Genomic DNA, 21,406 nt, shown 5'->3' with positions numbered 1-21,406 from the left:
TTGATCTGTGTTCACCCACATGCCTCTATAACTGCCACACCAAGATGACCTCCTGCAATGCTTGTCATCAAGCAACATTTCACATTCAAATGTGCAATCTTTAAAGTGGCTCTGTCACCTGAGTATGTACTTTATTTTAGAGAAAATCTAAGCACCATAATGACTGCATGTTCCTCTGTTACTTCAACTTATTGCAGTGGCTATGGTGCAAGGAGACTCTGTTTGTTCCAACCTTTCCCCCACCCCCCTCAATTAAATTTTATTCCAGATCCCATTGCCTGGCCTTTAGCCAGTGATGTAATAATACAAACGTTTCACTCCTGCATTCCTAATCCATCCAACCTCAGCTGTGCGCTTGAAATTTATCTTTTCTGTTAAAGATTGGTTGGATTCAGATGGAGAATTATCTTGGATGGAACCGGACTTTGATCAAGTTATAGTTTTGAAAAAAGCCATTCAAATGACAGAGACACTTTGAGAGTAACTTTAAGAAACAATTCAATAATAATCAAGACCGTTTACAACTGTGTTAAAGAAACACTATAGTCACCAGAACAACTACAGCTTATTGAATTTGTTCTGGTGAGTAGAATCATTACCTTCAGGCTTTTTGCTGTAAACACTGTCTTTTCAGAGAAAATGCAGTGTTTACATGACAGCCTAGTGATAACTTCACTGGCCACTCCTCAGATGGCTGTGAGAGATCCTTCCTGGGTCATGGCTGCCTAAAATGCATCCAAACATTCAGTATCTCCTCCCTCTGCATGCAGACACTGAACTTTCCTCATAGAGATTCATTGATTCAATTCATCTCTATGAGGAAATGCTGATTGGCCAGGGCTGTGTTTGAATTGTGCTGGCTCTGCCCCTGATCTGCCTATTTGTCAGTCTCAGCCAATCCTATGGAGAAGCATTGTGATTGGATCAGGCTACCACTTCTGATGATGTCAGCAGACTGCTTGTTTTTCTGAGTCTAACAGCATGCAGAATTATACATGTTTGTGTTCCTGACCCTATAGTGATCCTTTAATGTTTTGGTAAAAACACAACTTCCCATCCCCCCCCCCCCCCCCCAAAAAAAACACACTACGCGGCGGCGGCGCGCGTAGTGGATGGGGGGGGGGGGGTGGCGGCGGCTGCGCGCGTAGTGGATGGGGGGGGTGGCTGTGCGTGTAGTGGATGGGGGGGTGGCTGTGCGTGTAGTGGATGGGGGGGTGGCTGTGCGTGTAGTGGATGGGGGGGTGGCTGTGCGTGTAGTGGATGGGGGGGTGGGGGTGGCGGTGGCTGTGCGTGTAGTGGATGGGGGGGTGGCTGTGCGTGTAGTGGATGGGGGGGTGGCTGTGCGTGTAGTGGATGGGGGGGTGGCTGTGCGTGTAGTGGATGGGGGGGTGGCTGTGCGTGTAGTGGATGGGGGGGTGGCTGTACATGCAGCTAACAAAGTGTGACATGTAGCATTACATGGAGAATATTAATGTATCATATAAAGCGGTGCAAGTGCACATACAACAATATATGGCTCCTGTATATTATAGACCGTATCTTTACGCTGAGGGCATAGAGATGGGAATGGATTAAAAGGATAACATAGAATAACATGATCTTTCTAGCTCCATTTTGACAAGTTTGCAGTTTTAATTTTTGGTTCACCAGTAAAACCTCTTTAGATTTTGGTAAAGGCCAATCTTGTCTGCTTTCTTCCTATTTACAATGGCCGATTTTACTCAGAATTTTGATTACAGTCTCTTATCTGCAGAATTGTTCAAAAATGTGCTTTTCATGTTATTTTGTTAATACGTATTATAACCAGTGCCTCTTGTGATTATGGTAGTATGTATCCACACACATTCCTTTTCTTTAATTTTTTTTTAAATTCAGGGCTCGACAAATCTCAGGCGCTAGGTCGCCCTGGTGACTGGAAAACTTGTTCTGACTCCTGGGGTTTGTGAGCCCGTTCATCAATGCACCCCTATGGAAAGCATTAAGTGCCTCCATGCAGAGTGTGGAGATGCTGAACGGAAGTGCTGCACATTGTGTAGCACTAACCCAGGAAACACCTCATAGGCCATCTGAGTGACTGCCAATCTGAGGTGTTAGTAAGCCATCTGAGGTGTTAGTAGGCAGTCATGTAAAGCCTTTTGTCTGAAAATGCAGTGTTTACATTGAAAAGGGGGGAGGGACAGGCTATAGACTTCAAAACAACAACATAAAGCTGTAGTGGTTCTGGTGACTATAGTGTCCCTTTAAGAATTGTATTTGTGACATTGAAAAACCTGGCTCTTAGATTCCAAGCAAATTTATCAAGCCTTTAATTTATTTTTGTTGACATTGTTTGAAGCAGTTTGACCGAATCCAGGATCTCTCCTGTATCCGTAGTTTGCACCCTCCACAGCGGCACCGACCAGGTGTAATTAATGCTTCCATTTCCAAGCAAGATACCATCTAACCTGGACGGTAGTGATTAGCTGAGAGTTCTGAGGGTAGAAAATAATAAAAAATAACCTCTACAATGAGCTGTTGTGGTTATGGTGTTTAGATGTCCCTTTAGAGAAAACATTTTTAGGAAGAACTCCTGTTAAAGCGACCATTTGTTTAATGTGTACATTGTTATTGTGCTGGATTTGATGAGGCATTCCTCGTTTGGGACCCCTGTCCCATCTTCCGGGGGCTGTGAACATATACCACGCTGATGTTCACTAAGTTTGGCTATTTTGTAGTACAATGATTGGGAATTACACATTTTTCTTGTTTTCAAAGGGGAACTCCAGACACGTTTGGTGAAATTTATAGGTTATGTTTCAGTTATTGTGGGTGGGTGGGTGGGTGGGAGTTTTTTTATATATTTATTTAGTATATTTCTCAGAATCTAAAATGGAAGATTCATAGAAGAGAAAATATAAAGTATTTTCATTCCATGAGCCCACCCTGTGTGCCCCCTCCTTCCCATAATGCAGTGCTTCGTGTACAGCTGCACATGGTGCTATGTCTTATGTTTTGGGAGTTGTAATCCGGCTACTTTAAAAAATCCAACATTTCAGTTTGAATTTTCAGAAAACCTTGCCGTGCTCCTGGGGATTAATGAAGTCACTTCCTTTTCTGTGAGAGCTCACTTCAGATGCTGCACAGCATGGGGATTTGTAGCAAATGGAACTACTGCACGTGTGACATTTATTCTATATTTATATTTTGATGCCACTGGGAAATGTATACTTATTAATGGTGGTGTGTTTATCCCTGAATTCAGAGTGGTAGTGTTGGTGGTGGGATCATTTTGCCGATTCCGCCTTTATTTAACGCTCTGCTGATTCCAACAGAAACAAGGTTGGGTTTTGCTAACTCCGGGTAATGTGACTCCTGCAATTTGCTAATGTCATCATTTGTCCTTTTATGCGTGGCGGGGGCTGGAGCTGTTGTTCTTGGGAAGTTAAAAAAATAATAATTCCCACTTTGCTGTGCTAAAACCTTTCATGTAACATTCCTTTCCATCTGCCCTTTATCCCAGGCTCATCCACTGCTCGTATTTATGGCAAACTGAACACGGCTTATTGGAAATAGTTTACTTTGTGTATTTTAACTTGCTAGTTTGGAAAGGCAGCAATATGTTGGGTATAATCGCGTAAAGCCCAGATATTGTATTTGCTTATTGCAACCAAGCTGGCATAGCGGCATGATGACCATGTGGGACATACTGAGACTTTTTGCCAGACACCTGCAGAGCATTCTTGAGCACAGAACGGAGGGTTCTAGAGCACAAACAGAGTCTTGAAAGGGTGCCAAAGCATGTGGGGAAAACTGGTATATACAATGTGCCCACACAAGGGATCGGGGCTGATTTCCATGTAATGACCTGTCTGTGATTTTTATTTTATTTTAAAGGCAAATTTGAAGCCAGTGGTAACATTTCCTGTATTAATATCTAAAAACTAAGCCATGTATAAAATACATTTGTAGTGAAGGTTTACAGCCCACCGTAGTGAATATACCATGGCCTCCAATGATTGGGCAAACCGTTTTGTAATGGTTTGGCTTCTTACTTGGGTCCCAGCCGGGCTCTGAGGCTCATCCGCTGGCGCGTTTTCGCTTTCTGCGGAGCATCTGGCGTATTCAAGACGCTATTCATTGGTCAATAGAGTCAGCTGACCGCTCCCAGCTAATAAATGGCACACTGTTGGGGGGAGAAAGTTACTTAGAATTGGCATTAGCCTGGCTGGAACTAAGGGGTTAAAATCGATATGTGCAACATTCCACATCGAAACGCTACCCATACAGACTCGAGGCACCATGACCCCTTCAAATCACTGAAGTAATCATCATGATCGGGATAATGATTTAAAGGGGCCATCCAAACACCATAACAATTACAGCTTATTCTAGTGATTGTTATACTAAGAACCCATAGATGGGAAAAGGAAAAAAAAAAAACAGAGGAAACCCGATCACCCAAACCCACCCCCCTCAACACCGTAATTATTTATCTAGATTCCTTGTTATCCATTCAACTTATTGTAAGCTTTCAACACGTTTTACATGTTCTTGCGACACACCGTGAGGCCGAGAGCCTTGTGGCTTTGAATGATTTGGCTGTGCCAAAGCACCACAACTAAATGGACACTATTTATTTGGACACCTGACTCCCCAGACTCTGCCCACTTCACATCCCTGTTTTAGATTGCAAAGTTGTGGTATGTGTGATGGTGCTCATGAAGCCACCAGTAAATAGAACATACAGATTAAACGTTCTATTTATGCCAAAGTTGGTGCTGCAGGCTCTGCATGCCTGTAACGCCAAGTACTGCATTGGACGGCTGGCTGTAGGAGTGGCAGACTCTCACCCTGCTATTGCCAGACTTACAGTTTGTCTACATTGACACAGTATAGGTATAGTATTATTCAAAACAATCCATGCTTTCGTTTACCAACATAGCTGTTGTCCGAGCGTATTAATGAAAGGTTATCACTTACAAAAAGGAAACCATGATAGACATGAATGTACAATGAATCAGATGGTAACATTGTTGTGCAAACAATGCTATTATGTCTACAAAAGTCACAAGAACCAGGTGGAATTTAAATATCTGAAATCTGGTTCCTACCCCCCACCCCCAACAAAATATTGTTAATAAAACAAAACAAAACATGCTGAAACAGTTGGTTATCCCTTTGTACAAATAGACTCCTTTGTGATAATATAGAATTATTTCCCTGAGTGGAGCTGGGGTTATAATGAAAGACCGTTCGCCCAGCATTTATTTGGTTTCCACACGGATGGCCCAAAGATACTTGGAATTTTTGAAACCACAACCATTTCTATATATTGTAGCCAGACACACAACCACATTACTGGTTTATAGTTTATGCCGAACGTAAACGCCCCACGCTGACTGTATATATCCAACTGCCTGGAAAATAATACATATATATATATACTCGAGTATATACGGTGTATATATATATATTCGGGCGCATCATAAACTTTATTGCTCTGCTATTTAAAGACTAGATTCTGTATAAAAAACATTTGAGGACAGATTTCTAAAAGTGCAGCAGTCACCGTAGAAACCAATAGAATGTTCCTGCCGTTTGCTTCACTCTTAGAATTTTGGCCCAGAATCCCCCCCTTTCCCTTATCTTATTCAAGCACCGGGCCTCTCCTAATTAACCTTATTTCCTCTACAGATCAATGACTCAGCTTTGCCTAAGGGCCCGTATTGTGTGTGCTGAATCTGTGGATCTCTGTATGGCAGACAGCTTGTTAAAATATTCCACCGTTGCTTTTAACTTGCGTTAACGAGTGGCTCTAGGTTCCCCCTTGCACTGATGGGGTTAAGCTGTCAGCCGAGTGTCATTATTTAAGTTGTATGTTTCTGGTAACCACAGTGGCATTATCGAGGGCTAATCTGAGCTCGGCGTGCCAGCTCTGACCGCACAGCCGTGTCCGGAACGAGTGCAGGGTATCCCAGGATGCAAGCGGATCAGGGATGCTGACACAGTGATGGTGACTCGGAGTGACAGCTGAGTGAGGTCACCTGATGGAGATTAGGAAAAGTTGATTGGCCGAGATCGCTCATCTGCCATGGAGAACAGATGGTCAGATCTGATGCTGCTTTCAGAATTGCTGTACCCCCCCTCCCCTTTTTTAGTAAGGTGTTTTTTTTTTATATAATCTTTGCTATATATATTTTTTTTATTTTTATGCATCTGCTTTTGCAAACTTTTTTACTTTTCATTTAAGAATCACATTCATTTTAGAAGTACTTGTACAGGTGACACTTTGTTGAGTTACCTTCCTGACACCTTACTTTGGGAAGCTTTTAACCCCTTTAAGACCCCAGGTGTTCCTGGCATGTCTTGATGTAAAGGTCTCCTCCTAACCCATTCCACCTTAAAGGGTTAACATTTGACAGGGCTGAGTTGGTTTAAATATGTAGCAACAGTTTGAACCTAGCCTGGCCCTGTGAAACATTTGGATAATTCAGTAACTATTAAAGCAGTTGTTTAAACTTTGACCAACTAGTATGAAAACACTAATTGAGCCGCTCATTAAATATTTGTAGACAGTTAAGATGAAGATTCAAGAGAATATCTGCGTGAAAGGGCAGATTTGTTTTGAAATTCAGCCAATTAATACGAAAACCCTGTGAATCTGCTCATTCATCCCAAAACTATGAGAATTTGCCCATTTATACAAAGATCCTGTGAGTCTGGCCATTCATACCAAGACTCCCTGTGAATCTGCCTATACACCTCTGCACTGTGAGAATCTCCCCATTCACCCCAAAACTTTGAGAATATCCCCATTCACCCCAAAACTATGAGAATCTGCCCATTTATACAAAGATCCTGTGAGTCTGGCCATTCATACCAAGACTCCCCGTAAATCTGCTCATTCACCTCGGCACTGTGAGAATCTGCCCATTTATACTAGGACACTGTGAATCTGGCCATTCATACCAAGACTCCCTGTGAATCTGCTCATTCACCTCGGCATTGTGAGAATCTATAAATTTGCCCATTCCCTGGCGAGCCCTTATAATCCTGGTCAGACCGGCAGTGCCCGTGTATTTTGCTAATGTCGAGATTAGCGATATATTTAGCTGTAAACACACATGTCCTGTCCTGTAGATTGCTGACTGCAGAAAGCATAGTGTTTGTTATATAGTGTCCCTCCTGTGAGTGGCTATTCTCAGAGAATATAATTACATGCTGTATGTCCGGCTTGGTCCGTCTGGCTCAGAACACAGGCTGGCTTCTTGCTCGGAGGAACCAAAGTCCTGTTTTGTCAAAGAGTCCAGTGTGTTGAACAGGGGCAGTGAGAACCTGCTGTCTGCATCCTAAACCCTAAATTCTAATAATTACTGGAGGGACAGAGTGTGGGATGGAGCCATGACTGACTTTATTGATGGCTGACCCTGGTCCTGCAGATCTGTGTGAATCATATGTCGCTACTGACTGGCTGAGCATCATGGGGAATGTAGTTCATTAACACCTGGTGTGCCAGTCTTTGTAATCACTGTTTTAGAGTGGGGTGGTACCTCCCTCTCACTTTGCAGATCTGATCTCTATCCCTCCCATGCATATAGGCTGGCTGTGCATGATGGGAATCATAGTTCACAAGCACCTGGGCACCAAGGTTAGGAATCATTGTCGTACAGGGAGGGTGTCTTGAGGATGATGCAGTGCCCCCCCCAAAGATTTCCTCTCTTCACTTTGCAGATCCGCTCTCCATCCCTCCCACTCTGAGGCAGTGTGTCTGGCAAGAATGCCAATTCTGTTTTACTTTCCTCTGCCCCCTCCATTCTGCACATGCTCAGCTCAGGCTGTCAGCAGAGAAGCTGAATTCAGCAGAGCTGGTGGGAGACGGAGAGCGAGACAGGGAGAGGAAGTGCCAAAGGACAAGGGGAGATAGCAGCAGCAATTTTTACATGAAGCTCCCCTTGTCCCTGTTATTGCCTCCGCCAAGCCTGCCCAATCACCTCGTCCTCATTTATTCAATATGCCCTGGAACGGACTCAGTAATGAGTGGGCTGGCAGAGCGGTGCCCATCGGACTAGCTTTGCTGCACTAATGAAAGGGTTCAGGCTTGTCTGGTAAGCAGATAAAGTGCCAATCTGTCCTACCTATCGCCCTGTAGCACCTTCTCCCCTCAATCCCATCCCTAGCATTATTCCCCTGATTTTGGATATGGGCTGAGGGGGAGCAGTACCTTCTGGTTCCTCGTTTTCTGCAGCCCTAACTGCGAGAGTTCACTGCCAGACGCTACGCATGGACTGAAGAGACGCTCTGCGACCTGCGCTTGGGATGCACGCAGCATGGCTTGCAGGTTCACTCCTCTCTTCACGTTTCATTTATAGTCTTTTTTTTTTTTTTTTGTCTTAGTGCAGATGAGTGCTTGTACCTTTGCGGGGAGGGTGTCTGACCTCCCCCTCTTCCCCCTTGAAATGTTCCTTGCATCCCTGTGTATGGACTTCATGTTAATTGTCTGCTGCACTTATTGCTCTGTGTTCCTGAAGTAGTGAACTTAATACATTCAGTGCCAGGAAGGCGGGTGAAGTGGCATTGGAAGGGTTAGCTGTCCATAGACTAGACTGTGTATCGACGCTAGTGCAGTAGCGCTGTCTAACCTTTTCTTCCGTTCCTCTGTCTATTTAAGTCCTGTGCCGGGGTGTATGTGTTAGATTGTTTCCCGTCACTTGTCTGTCTAAACTGTGTGCAGCCCTTTCTGCTTTTTGCCAATTTTAATCAGAACGATTTCTTAGATTTTAATTTAGCTTGAATTTGTAAACTGCTTTAGAAATGAGATTAAAAGTAATGTATATGAAAACAATTTTCAAAAAATACGCCCCCCCCCCCCCCCCCCAACTTTTCAAGAGAAAACTGTCTGACGAGAGATTCTTCCAGCTGCCACTTTTAGCAATGCAGTTCCTATATATTGGGTGATTTAGGAAAATACCTTCTCCGGAACGTGTCATAACAGTCATACGATCATTTCGTACTATATACTATAACCAGGAAAAAGAATTCTACAACTCAACGAATACAGAGATTTTTGACCAAGGTCTATGTAACTTAGAGTTTATTTTTCTGCTCATCTGAACCGACGTTTTAGTGAATACGGCCTAAAATCAGCGGTGGCTAAAGTTGACACCCTTAATGTTTGTAAATATAGCATCATGGGTAATGTAGTTTGTAAACATTTGGAGTTCCAAGAAACGCAATCTCTGTTAAGATTTGTTTAATTGTATTATTTCTTCAATGCTTTGAAGGGTATTTGTCATTTACAGAAGTAATGAGAGATTTTGTGGCACAATTTTCTTTGTCCTGATTTGGGGGGGGTTGTTGGATAAAGCTGATTAGGGGGGGGTTGTTGGATAAAGCTGATTTGGGGGGGGGGTTGTTGGATAAAGCTGATTTGGGGGGGGGGGTTGTTGGATAAAGCTGATTTGGGGGGGGGGGGTTGTTGGATAAAGCTGATTTGGGGGGGGTTGTTGGATAAAGCTGATTTGGGGGGGGGTTGTTGGATAAAGCTGATTTGGGGGGGTTGTTGGATAAAGCTGATTTGGGGGGGGGGGGGTTGTTGGATAAAGCCGATTTGGGGGGGGGGTTGTTGGATAAAGCTGATTTGGGGGGGTTGTTGGATAAAGCTGATTTGGGGGGTTGTTGGATAAAGCTGATTTGGGGGGTTGTTGGATAAAGCTGATTTGGGGGGGGTGTTGGATAAAGCTGATTTGGGGGGGTTGTTGGATAAAGCTGATTTGGGGGGGTTGTTGGATAAAGCTGATTTGGGGGGGTTGTTGGATAAAGCTGATTTGGGGGGGGGTTGTTGGATAAAGCTGATTTGGGAGGGGGGGGTTGTTGGATAAAGCTGATTTGGGGGGTTGTTATAGATTATTCAGATTCGTTTTCTCTTCGTTGCTTTCACTGTTTAAATGAATAAGGCCCGGTGGGAAATTAGCATTATTTTTGCTATAGAACTAATAAAAAAAATACATTATAATTACTTGTTTTAATGAGCTGCTTTTTTTTTTAAATGCACTTTGTATTATTATTCATTACATGAATTTCAGAAATGTGACCAAAGAAATAATTGTACATTTCAAACCAGCATGTCCAAATTGGATACATTTACCATCTCTGCTATTTTTTCTACAGTTTGACTGCTGCCTGTTCACGGATGGGGATTATTGACTAAACTGGAAGTTCTGGAAAATGAATTGGCAAATTACAATATTCATCTCAAAAAACTTTAAAATGGCTAATTTTACAATTCCGTTGTCCCTTCTCACGTATATCCCAGTTTAATGAATTAACCTCATCTGTTTAATTTAAGTTCTTAATGGTATTTGGGGTGGTTGCAATTGGGTACTTTTTTGATTGAGGGGGTGGGGGTGGATAAGGCTGATTTTTTTTGAGGGGGTGGGGGTGGATAAGGCTGATTTTTTTTGGGGGGGGGGGGTGTTGGATAAGGCTGATTTTGGGAGGGGGGGTTGTTGGATAAGGCTGATTTGGGGGGGGGTTGTTGGATGAGGCTGATTTGGGGGGGTTGTTGGATGAGGCTGATTTGGGGGGGGTTGTTGGATGAGGCTGATTTGGGGGGGTTGTTGGATGAGGCTGATTTGGGGGGGGTTGTTGGATGAGGCTGATTTGGGGGGGTTGTTGGATGAGGCTGATTTGGGGGGGTTGTTGGATGAGGCTGATTTGTTAGTGTTGTTGGATGAGGTTGATTTGGAGAGGGTCGTTGGATGAGGTTGATTTGGAGAGGGTCGTTGGATGACGTTGATTTGGGGAGGGTTGTTGGGTGAGGCTGATTTGGTGGGGGTTGTTGGGTGAGGCTGATTTGGTGGGGGTTGTTGGATGTGGCTGATTTGGTGGGGGTTGTTGGATGAGGCTGATTTGGTGGGGGGTTGTTGGATGAGGCTGATTTGGTGGGGGGCTTGCTGGATGAGGCTGATTTGGTGGGGGGTTGCTGGATGAGGCTGATTTGGTGGGGGTTGTTGGATGAGGCTGATTTGGTGGGGGGTGTTGGATGAGGCTGATTTGGTGGGGGGTGTTGGATGAGGCTGATTTGGTGGGGGGTGTTGGATGAGGCTGATTTGGTGGGGGGTGTTGGATGAGGCTGATTTGGTGGGGGGTGTTGGATGAGGCTGATTTGGTGAGGGTTGTTGGAGGAGGCTGATTTGGTGGGGGTTGTTGGAGGAGGCTGATTTGGTGGGGGTTGTTGGAGGAGGCTGATTTGGTGGGGGTTGTTGGAGGAGGCTGATTTGGTGGGGGTTGTTGGAGGAGGCTGATTTGGTGGGGGTTGTTGGAGGAGGCTGATTTGGTGGGGGTTGTTGGAGGAGGCTGATTTGGTGGGGGTTGTTGGAGGAGGCTGATTTGGTGGGGGTTGTTGGAGGAGGCTGATTTGGTGGGGGTTGTTGGATGTGGCTGATTTGGTGGGGGGTGTTGGATGTGGCTGATTTGGTGGGGGGTGTTGGATGAGGCTGATTTGGGGAGGGTTGTTGGATGAGGCTGATTTGGTGGGGGTTGTTGGATGAGGCTGATTTGGTGGGGTAGGGATTGTTGGAGGAGGCTGATTTGGTGGGGGTTGTTGGATGAGGCTGATTTGGTGGGGGTTGTTGGATGAGGCTGATTTGGTGGGGTAGGGATTGTTGGAGGCTGATTTGGTGGGGTAGGGATTGTTGGAGGCGGCTGATTTGGTGGGGGTTGTTGGAGGCGGCTGATTTGGTGGGGGTTGTTGGAGGAGGCTGATTTGGTGGGGGTTGTTGGATGAGGCTGATTTGGTGGGGGTTGTTGGATGAGGCTGATTTGGGGAGGGTTGTTGGATGAGGCTGATTTGGTGGGGTAGGGGTTGTTGGATGAGGCTGATTTGGTGGGGTAGGGATTGTTGGAGGAGGCTGATTTGGTGGGGGTTGTTGGATGAGGCTGATTTGGTGGGGTGGGGGTTGTTGGATGAGGCTGATTTGGTGGGGTAGGGATTGTTGGATGAGGCTGATTTGGTGGGGTAGGGATTGTTGGAGGAGGCTGATTTGGTGGGGGTTGTTGGATGAGGCTGATTTGGTGGGGTAGGGATTGTTGGATGAGGCTGATTTGGTGGGGTAGGGATTGTTGGAGGAGGCTGATTTGGTGGGGGTTGTTGAATGAGGCTGATTTGGTGGGGATTGTTGGATGAGGCTGATTTGGTGGGGGTTGTTGGATGAGGCTGATTTGGTGGGGGTTGTTGGATGAGGCTGATTTGGTGGGGGTTGTTGGATGAGGCTGATTTGGTGGGGGTTGTTGGATGAGGCTGATTTGGTGGGGGTTGTTGGATGAGGCTGATTTGGGGAGGGTTGTTGGATGAGGCTGATTTGGTGGGGTAGGGGTTGTTGGATGAGGCTGATTTGGTGGGGTAGGGATTGTTGGAGGAGGCTGATTTGGTGGGGGTTGTTGGATGAGGCTGATTTGGTGGGGGTTGTTGGATGAGGCTGATTTGGTGGGGGTTGTTGGATGAGGCTGATTTGGTGGGTTTTTTTTTGATAAGGGGGGGTTGTTGGATAAGGGGGGCTGGTAAGGCTGATTTTGGGGGGAGGGGGTGGTTGGATAAAGCGGAGTCGGGAGGTCCATCAGTCTTCAGTAATACTTTTTTTTTTTTTTTTTAACTCTGTGGTTGATAACAAACAGTTAATTGTGAATCTTTTACAGTTCGTATTACCATACCTATAAAGTTCTAACCTATGCTACAGAGCTGTACAACTCAGAGAAAACAGACAATAGTGTATATACATAAACCATACAGAAATAACCAGACACCTATTAATGTAATATCTGAAATTTATAGCACTTTCTAAAAAGTGATTGGCATGATGGTTCATGAGCTTACAATCTAAAAGATATAAAAACATATGATCCTTATAAGACTACCAAAGACTAAACTGTCTTTGTGACCCTTCATACTATGAATTGGCCTAACATTTAGTGCAACTTATGCAAGCATGGCGAGTTCGTAATGTCTTTAATGTACTGTATTATAATACCCTGCAGGCTCGTAGAACCACCATAAGTTTGTTTAATTGTGAAGACTTTCCTTTAAGCAAATAGGACAAAAATCAGGCGATATTAAAGGAACACTACAGTGTGGGGAATACACTTTATGCTGGACCCAGAATTGAGCATATTGTTTTGCTTTTAATTTTGTTTTTCATCTTCATGGTGAATTTTAAAAAGGGTGGTCAGTTTGGTGTTCCATGTGTTAAAAAAATAAATAAAAAAAGTCAGAGGTGTGATGACTTATGGACAATGTGGATTTAGCACTAGAAGGTATTTACATTGGATTTTTTGTCATGACAATCTTAGAGCCTCTGGCAGTAAATATAATGATTACATGTTACATTGTAACTGATTTTGTATCTAGTTTTCTAGTTTTTTTCCTGTGGGCACATAGAGTATCTCTGTGTCGCCTGAAGCTGGGAGACAAGAGCACTGGGGACGGCAGTACAGGGGCTCCGAATCAAGACTTTCCACCCAAAAAGTTCCAGGATAAGTTGGGGTTTTGTATACTGCAACTTCCGTGTTTGCGGTTTATTCATGTACTTTACAGAAGTTAATACGGTGAATAAAACCATAATTACCCAGAAACTCTGAGTACAGAACAGTATAGAAACAAATGATGCTTGTTTGTACATCATGGTACTTTCTCTGATGTCATAGCTTCCGTGAATGAACCAGCCGTCCGTGAATAGGGATACTATAGGCATTGAAGGGACACTGTAGTCACCAGAACAACTGCAGCTTAATGTAGTTGTTCTGGTGAGTATAATCATTATATGCAGGCATTTTCATGCAAACACTGCCTTCTCAGAAAAAAAGGCAGTGTTTACAATGCCCCCTTAGGACACCTCCAAGTGGCCACTCCTCAGATGGCCACTGGAGGTGCTTCCTGGGGCAGTGCTGCACAGTAGGCAGCACTGCCGTTAAGCGTATCCATGCTCTGCATGGGGACACTGAGTTTTACTTATAGATGCATTGATTCCATGCAACTCTATGAAGAGGTACTGACTGTCTAAAATGGTGTTTGACCCCGCCTCCTTGCCGATTTCAGCCAGTCCAATGCTTTCCCTGAAAAACTGCAATTTTGATGTCAGCAAGGAGACAGGTCGGGGACTGGTCTAGCGTCGGAACCGTGCGGCACTGGAAACAAAGTGAATTTTCACCTTTTCTGAAGGTGGCTGGGGGGGAGGGGGGAGCAAGCTGCCTGAATGGTGGATTTAACACCATAGGGTCAGGAATACATGTACCTGCAGTCTAAATCACTTTTGTTTCTGTTAATGCAGCCCTAGCCACCCCCCCTGGCTTTGACTGACACAGCCTGCATGACAAAATTGTTTCAATTTCAATCAGACTTTTAATCAAACACAGGAGGCATTCTAGAGTAAACAGACGGTGCAATACAGGAACCTACAATATCTAGGTTATTTACATGAAGTGTATAGGAAGGCTGTGTAAGTCACATGCAGGGAGGTGTGACTAGGACTGTATAAACTAAATTGCAGAGAATTGAGCAGTGAAACTACAGGGGCATGACCTATACACCCAAACTGCTTCATTAAGCTAAAGTTATTTTGTTGACTATAGTGTCCCTTTAATGCATACAAGACTGGGCGCTATGAGTGTCAGGGTGCAGCGTGGCAATGTGTGAGAGCGGGTGTAATTTTATGACTGTCAGGGTGTAGAGGAAGCAGTGTGTGCAGGGCGAGTGTGTAGAGGAAGCAGTGTGTGCAGGGCGAGTGTGTAGAGGAAGGAGTGTGTGCAGGGCGAGTGTGTAGAGGAAGGAGTGTGTGCAGGGCGAGTGTGTAGAGGAAGCAGTGTGTGCAGGGCGAGTGTGTAGAGGAAGGAGTGTGTGCAGGGCGAGTGTGTAGAGGAAGGAGTGTGTGCAGGGCGAGTGTGTTGAGGAAGGCGTGTGTAGAGGAAGGCGTGTGTAGAGGAAGGCGTGTGTAGAGGAAGGCGTGTGTAGAGGAAGGCGTGTGTAGAGGAAGGCGTGTGTAGAGGAAGGCGTGTGTAGAGGAAGGCGTGTGTAGAGGAAGGCGTGTGTAGAGGAAGACGTGTGTAGAGGAAGGCGTGTGTAGCGGAAGGCGTGTGTAGCGGAAGGCGTGTGTAGCGGAAGGCGTGTGTAGCGGAAGGCGTGTGTAGCGGAAGGCGTGTGTAGCGGAAGGAGTGTGTAGCGGAAGGAGTGTGTAGCGGAAGGAGTGTGTAGCGGAAGGAGTGTGTAGCGGAAGGAGTGTGTAGCGGAAGGAGTGTGTAGCGGAAGGAGTGTGCGTAGAGGAAGCTGTGTGCGCAGGGCGAGTGCGTAGAGGAAGCTGTGTGCGCAGGGCGAGTGTGTAGAGGATGCAGTGTGCGCAGGGCGGGTGTGTAGAAGATGCAGTGTGTGCAGGGCGAGTGTGTAGAAGATGCAGTGTGTGCAGGGCGAGTGTGTAGAAGATGCAGTGTGTGCAGGGCGAGTGTGTAGAAGATGCAGTGTGTGCAGGGCGAGTGTGTAGAAGATGCAGTGTGTGCAGGGCGAGTGTGTAGAAGATGCAGTGTGTGCAGGGCGAGTGTGTAGAAGATGCAGTGTGTGCAGGGCGAGTGTGTAGAAGATGCAGTGTGTGCAGGGCGAGTGTGTAGAAGATGCAGTGTGTGCAGGGCGAGTGTGTAGAAGATGCAGTGTGTGCAGGGCGAGTGTGTAGAAGATGCAGTGTGTGCAGGGCGAGTGTGTAGAAGATGCAGTGTGTGCAGGGCGAGTGTGTAGAAGATGCAGTGTGTGCAGGGCGAGTGTGTAGAAGATGCAGTGTGTGCAGGGCGAGTGTGTAGAAGATGCAGTGTGTGCAGGGCGAGTGTGTTGACTATGCAGTGTGTGCAGGGCGAGTGTGTTGACGATGCAGTGTGTGCAGGGCGAGTGTGTTGACGATGCAGTGTGTGCAGGGCGAGTGTGTAGAAGATGCAGTGTGTGCAGGGCGAGTGTGTTGACGATGCAGTGTGTGCAGGGCGAGTGTGTTGACGATGCAGTGTGTGCAGGGCGAGTGTGTTGACGATGCAGTGTGTGCAGGGCGAGTGTGTAGAAGATGCAGTGTGTGCAGGGCGAGTGTGTAGAAGATGCAGTGTGTGCAGGGCGAGTGTGTAGAAGATGCAGTGTGTGCAGGGCGAGTGTGTAGAAGATGCAGTGTGTGCAGGGCGAGTGTGTTGATGATGCAGGGTGAGTGTGTTGATGATGCAGGGTGAGTGTGTAGAGGATGCAGTGTGTGCAGGGTGAGTGTGTAGAGGATAGGGTGAGTGTGTAGAGGATAGGGTGAGTGTGTAGAGGATAGGGTGAGTGTGTAGAGGATAGGGTGAGTGTGTAGAGGATAGGGTGAGTGTGTAGAGGATAGGGTGAGTGTGTAGAGGATAGGGTGAGTGTGTAGAGGATAGGGTGAGTGTGTAGAGGATAGGGTGAGTGTGTAGAGGATAGGGTGAGTGTGTAGAGGATAGGGTGAGTGTGTAGAGGATAGGGTGAGTGTGTAGAGGATAGGGTGAGTGTGTAGAGGATAGGGTGAGTGTGTAGAGGATAGGGTGAGTGTGTAGAGGATAGGGTGAGTGTGTAGAGGATAGGGTGAGTGTGTAGAGGATAGGGTGAGTGTGTAGAGGATAGGGTGAGTGTGTAGAGGATAGGGTGAGTGTGCAGAGGATAGGGTGAGTGTGCAGAGGATAGGGTGAGTGTGCAGAGGATAGGGTGAGTGTGCAGAGGATAGGGTGAGTGTGTTGATGATGCAGGGTGAGTGTGTAGAGGATGCAGTGTGTGCAGGGTGAGTGTGTAGAGGATGCAGGGTGTGCAGGGTGAGTGTGTAGAGGATGCAGGGTGTGCAGGGTGAGTGTGTAGAGGATGCAGGGTGTGCAGGGTGAGTGTGTAGAGGATGCAGGGTGAGTGTGTAGAGGATGCAGGGTGAGTGTGTAGAGGATGCAGGGTGAGTGTGTTGAGGATGCAGTGTGTGCAGGGTGAGTGTGCAGAGGATAGGGTGAGTGTGCAGAGGATAGGGTGAGTGTGCAGAGGATAGGGTGAGTGTGCAGAGGATAGGGTGAGTGTGCAGAGGATAGGGTGAGTGTGCAGAGGATAGGGTGAGTGTGCAGAGGATAGGGTGAGTGTGTTGATGATGCAGGGTGAGTGTGTTGATGATGCAGGGTGAGTGTGTAGAGGATGCAGTGTGTGCAGGGTGAGTGTGTTGATGATGCAGGGTGAGTGTGTAGAGGATGCAGGGTGTGCAGGGTGAGTGTGTAGAGGATGCAGGGTGTGCAGGGTGAGTGTGTAGAGGATGCAGGGTGTGCAGGGTGAGTGTGTTGATGATGCAGGGTGTGCAGGGTGAGTGTGTAGAGGATGCAGGGTGTGCAGGGTGAGTGTGTTGATGATGCAGGGTGTGCAGGGTGAGTGTGTAGAGGATGCAGGGTGTGCAGGGTGAGTGTGTTGATGATGCAGGGTGAGTGTGTAGAGGATGCAGGGTATGCAGGGTGTGCAGGGTGAGTGTGTAGAGGATGCAGGGTGTGCAGGGTGAGTGTGTAGAGGATGCAGGGTGTGCAGGGTGAGTGTGTTGATGATGCAGGGTGAGTGTGTTGATGATGCAGGGTGAGTGTGTAGAGGATGCAGGGTGTGCAGGGTGAGTGTGTAGAGGATGCAGGGTGTGCAAGGTGAGTGTGTAGAGGATGCAGGGTGTGCAAGGTGAGTGTGTAGAGGATGCAGGGTGTGCAAGGTGAGTGTGTAGAGGATGCAGGGTGAGTGTGTAGAGGATGCAGGGTGTGCAGGGTGAGTGTGTTGATGATGCAGGGTGAGTGTGTAGAGGATGAAGGGTGTGCAGGGTGAGTGTGTAGAGGATGCAGGGTGTGCAAGGTGAGTGTGTAGAGGATGCAGGGTGTGCAAGGTGAGTGTGTAGAGGATGCAGGGTGTGCAGGGTGAGTGTGTAGAGGATGCAGGGTGTGCAGGGTGAGTGTGTAGAGGATGCAGGGTGTGCAGGGTGAGTGTGTAGAGGATGCAGGGTGTGCAAGGTGAGTGTGTAGAGGATGCAGGGTGTGCAAGGTGAGTGTGTTGATGATGCAGGGTGAGTGTGTAGAGGATGCAGTGTGTGCAGGGTGAGTGTGTTGATGATGCAGTGTGTGCAGGGTGAGTGTGTAGAGGATGCAGGGTGAGTGTGTGCAGGGTGAGTGTGTTGATGATGCAGGGTGTGCAGGGTGAGTGTGTAGAGGATGCAGGGTGTGCAGGGTGAGTGTGTTGATGATGCAGGGTGTGCAGGGTGAGTGTGTAGAGGATGCAGGGTGTGCAGGGTGAGTGTGTTGATGATGCAGGGTGAGTGTGTTGAGGATGCAGTGTGTGTAGGGTGAGTGTTTAGAGGATGCAGTGTGTGTAGGGTGAGTGTGTAGAGGATGCAGGGTGAGTGTGTAGAGGATGCAGGGTGAGTGTGTTGATGATGCAGGGTGAGTGTGTAGAGGATAGGGTGAGTGTGTTGATGATGCAGGGTGAGTGTGTAGAGGATGCAGTGTGTGCAGGGTGAGTGTGTTGATGATGCAGGGTGAGTGTGTAGAGGATGCAGTGTGTGCAGGGTGAGTGTGTAGAGGATGCAGGGTGTGCAGGGTGAGTGTGTAGAGGATGCAGGGTGAGTGTGTAGAGGATGCAGGGTGTGCAGGGTGAGTGTGTTGATGATGCAGGGTGAGTGTGTAGAGGATGCAGTGTGTGCAGGGTGAGTGTGTTGATGATGCAGTGTGTGCAGGGTGAGTGTGTTGATGATGCAGGGTGAGTGTGTTGATGATGCAGGGTGAGTGTGTTGATGATGCAGGGTGAGTGTGTAGAGGATGCAGTGTGTGCAGGGTGAGTGTGTAGAGGATGCAGTGTGTGTAGGGTGAGTGTGTAGACGATAGGGTGAGTGTGTAGACGATAGGGTGAGTGTGTTGATGATGCAGGGTGAGTGTGTTGATGATGCAGGGTGAGTGTGTAGAGGATGCAGTGTGTGCAGGGTGAGTGTGTAGAGGATGCAGTGTGTGCAGGGTGAGTGTGTAGAGGATGCAGGGTGAGTGTGTAGAGGATGCAGGGTGAGTGTGTAGAGGATGCAGGGTGAGTGTGTAGAGGATGCAGGGTGAGTGTGTAGAGGATGCAGGGTGAGTGTGTAGAGGATGCAGGGTGAGTGTGTAGAGGATGCAGGGTGAGTGTGTAGAGGATGCAGGGTGAGTGTGTAGAGGATGCAGGGTGAGTGTGTAGAGGATGCAGGGTGTGCAGGGTGAGTGTGTTGATGATGCAGGGTGAGTGTGTTGATGATGCAGGGTGAGTGTGTTGATGATGCAGGGTTAGTGTGTTGATGATGCAGGGTGAGTGTGTAGAGGATGCAGGGTGAGTGTGTAGAGGATAGGGTGAGTGTGTAGAGGATAGGGTGAGTGTGTAGAGGATAGGGTGAGTGTGTTGATGATGCAGGGTGAGTTTGTTGATGATGCAGGGTGAGTGTGTTGATGATGCAGGGTGAGTGTGTTGATGATGCAGGGTGAGTGTGTAGAGGATAGGGTGAGTGTGTTGATGATGCAGGGTGAGTGTGTAGAGGATGCACTGTGTGCAGGGTGAGTGTGTAGAGGATGCACTGTGTGCAGGGTGAGTGTGTAGAGGATGCACTGTGTGCAGGGTGAGTGTGTAGAGGATGCAGTGTGTGCAGGGTGAGTGTGTAGACGATAGGGTGAGTGTGTAGACGATAGGGTGAGTGTGTAGACGATAGGGTGAGTGTGTAGACGATAGGGTGAGTGTGTAGACGATAGGGTGAGTGTGTTGATGATGCAGGGTGAGTGTGTTGATGATGCAGGGTGAGTGTGTTGATGATGCAGGGTGAGTGTGTAGAGGATGCAGTGTGTGTAGGGTGAGTGTGTAGACGATAGGGTGAGTGTGTAGACGATAGGGTGAGTGTGTAGACGATAGGGTGAGTGTGTAGACGATAGGGTGAGTGTGTAGACGATAGGGTGAGTGTGTAGACGATGCAGGGTGAGTGTGTAGAGGATGCAAGGTGAGTGTGTAGAGGTTGCAGGGTGAGTGTGTAGAGGATGCAGGGTGAGTGTGTAGAGGATGCAGGGTGAGTGTGTAGAGGATGCAGGGTGAGTGTGTAGAGGATGCAGGGTGAGTGTGTAGAGGATGCAGGGTGAGTGTGTAGAGGATGCAGGGTGAGTGTGTAGAGGATGCAGGGTGAGTGTGTAGAGGATGCAGGGTGAGTGTGTAGAGGATGCAGGGTGAGTGTGTAGAGGATGCAGGGTGAGTGTGTAGAGGATGCAGGGTGAGTGTGTAGAGGATGCAGGGTGAGTGTGTAGAGGATGCAGGGTGAGTGTGTAGAGGATGCAGGGTGAGTGTGTAGAGGATGCAGGGTGAGTGTGTAGAGGATGCAGGGTGAGTGTGTAGAGGATAGGGTGAGTGTGTAGAGGATAGGGTGAGTGTGTAGAGGATAGGGTGAGTGTGTTGATGATGCAGGGTGAGTGTGTTGATGATGCAGGGTGAGTTTGTTGATGATGCAGGGTGAGTTTGTTGATGATGCAGGGTGAGTGTGTTGATGATGCAGGGTGAGTGTGTTGATGATGCAGGGTGAGTGTGTTGATGATGCAGGGTGAGTGTGTAGAGGATAGGGTGAGTGTGTTGATGATGCAGGGTGAGTGTGTTGATGATGCAGGGTGAGTGTGTAGATGATGCAGGGTGAGTGTGTAGAGGATGCACTGTGTGCAGGGTGAGTGTGTAGAGGATGCACTGTGTGCAGGGTGAGTGTGTAGAGGATGCAGTGTGTGCAGGGTGAGTGTGTAGAGGATGCAGTGTGTGCAGGGTGAGTGTGTAGAGGATGCAGGGTGAGTGTGTAGAGGATGCAGGGTGAGTGTGTTGATGATGCAGAGTGAGTGTGTAGAGGAAGCAGTGTGTGCAGGGTGAGTGTGTTGATGATGCAGGGTGAGTGTGTAGAGGATGCAGTGTGTGCAGGCTGAGTGTGTAGAGGATGCAGTGTGTGCAGGGTGAGTGTGTAGAGGATGCAGGGTGAGTGTGTAGAGGATGCAGGGTGAGTGTGTAGAGGATGCAGTGTGTAGAGGATGCAGTGTGTGCAGGCTGAGTGTGTAGAGGATGCAGGGTGAGTGTGTAGAGGATGCAGGGTGAGTGTGTAGAGGATGCAGGGTGAGTGTGTAGAGGATGCAGGGTGAGTGTGTAGAGGATGCAGGGTGAGTGTGTAGAGGATGCAGTGTGTGCAGGGTGAGTGTGTAGAGGATGCAGGGTGAGTGTGTAGAGGATGCAGGGTGAGTGTGTAGAGGATGCAGGGTGAGTGTGTAGAGGATGCAGGGTGAGTGTGTAGAGGATGCAGGGTGAGTGTGTAGAGGATGCAGGGTGAGTGTGTAGAGGATGCAGGGTGAGTGTGTAGAGGATGCAGGGTGAGTGTGTAGAGGGTGCAGG

At 47.5% G+C, this 21,406-nt stretch overlaps 1 protein-coding gene across 5 annotated transcripts in view; it reads left to right on the top strand.

Annotated features, from left to right (window-relative positions):
- The window catches only part of GRAMD1B (GRAM domain containing 1B), a 136,173-nt gene that overhangs the window by 30,082 nt on the left and 84,685 nt on the right, over window positions 1-21,406 (top strand). Inside the window, exon 1 of one of the 5 annotated variants that reach the window (XM_063436249.1) lies at window positions 8,133-8,317. The exons of the other annotated variants lie outside the window; for them this stretch is intronic. Within the exon in view, the coding sequence (XP_063292319.1) occupies window positions 8,307-8,317 (11 nt within the window). The 5' untranslated portion in view covers window positions 8,133-8,306. Of the gene's footprint in view, window positions 1-8,132; window positions 8,318-21,406 lie in introns of those variants that run through there. 5 annotated transcript variants of the gene reach the window in all.

Source organism: Pelobates fuscus, chromosome 11 (assembly GCF_036172605.1).
Source record: "Pelobates fuscus isolate aPelFus1 chromosome 11, aPelFus1.pri, whole genome shotgun sequence".
NCBI classification, from domain to species: Eukaryota; Metazoa; Chordata; class Amphibia; order Anura; family Pelobatidae; genus Pelobates; species Pelobates fuscus.
This window is presented reverse-complemented; position numbering and strand designations above follow the sequence as displayed.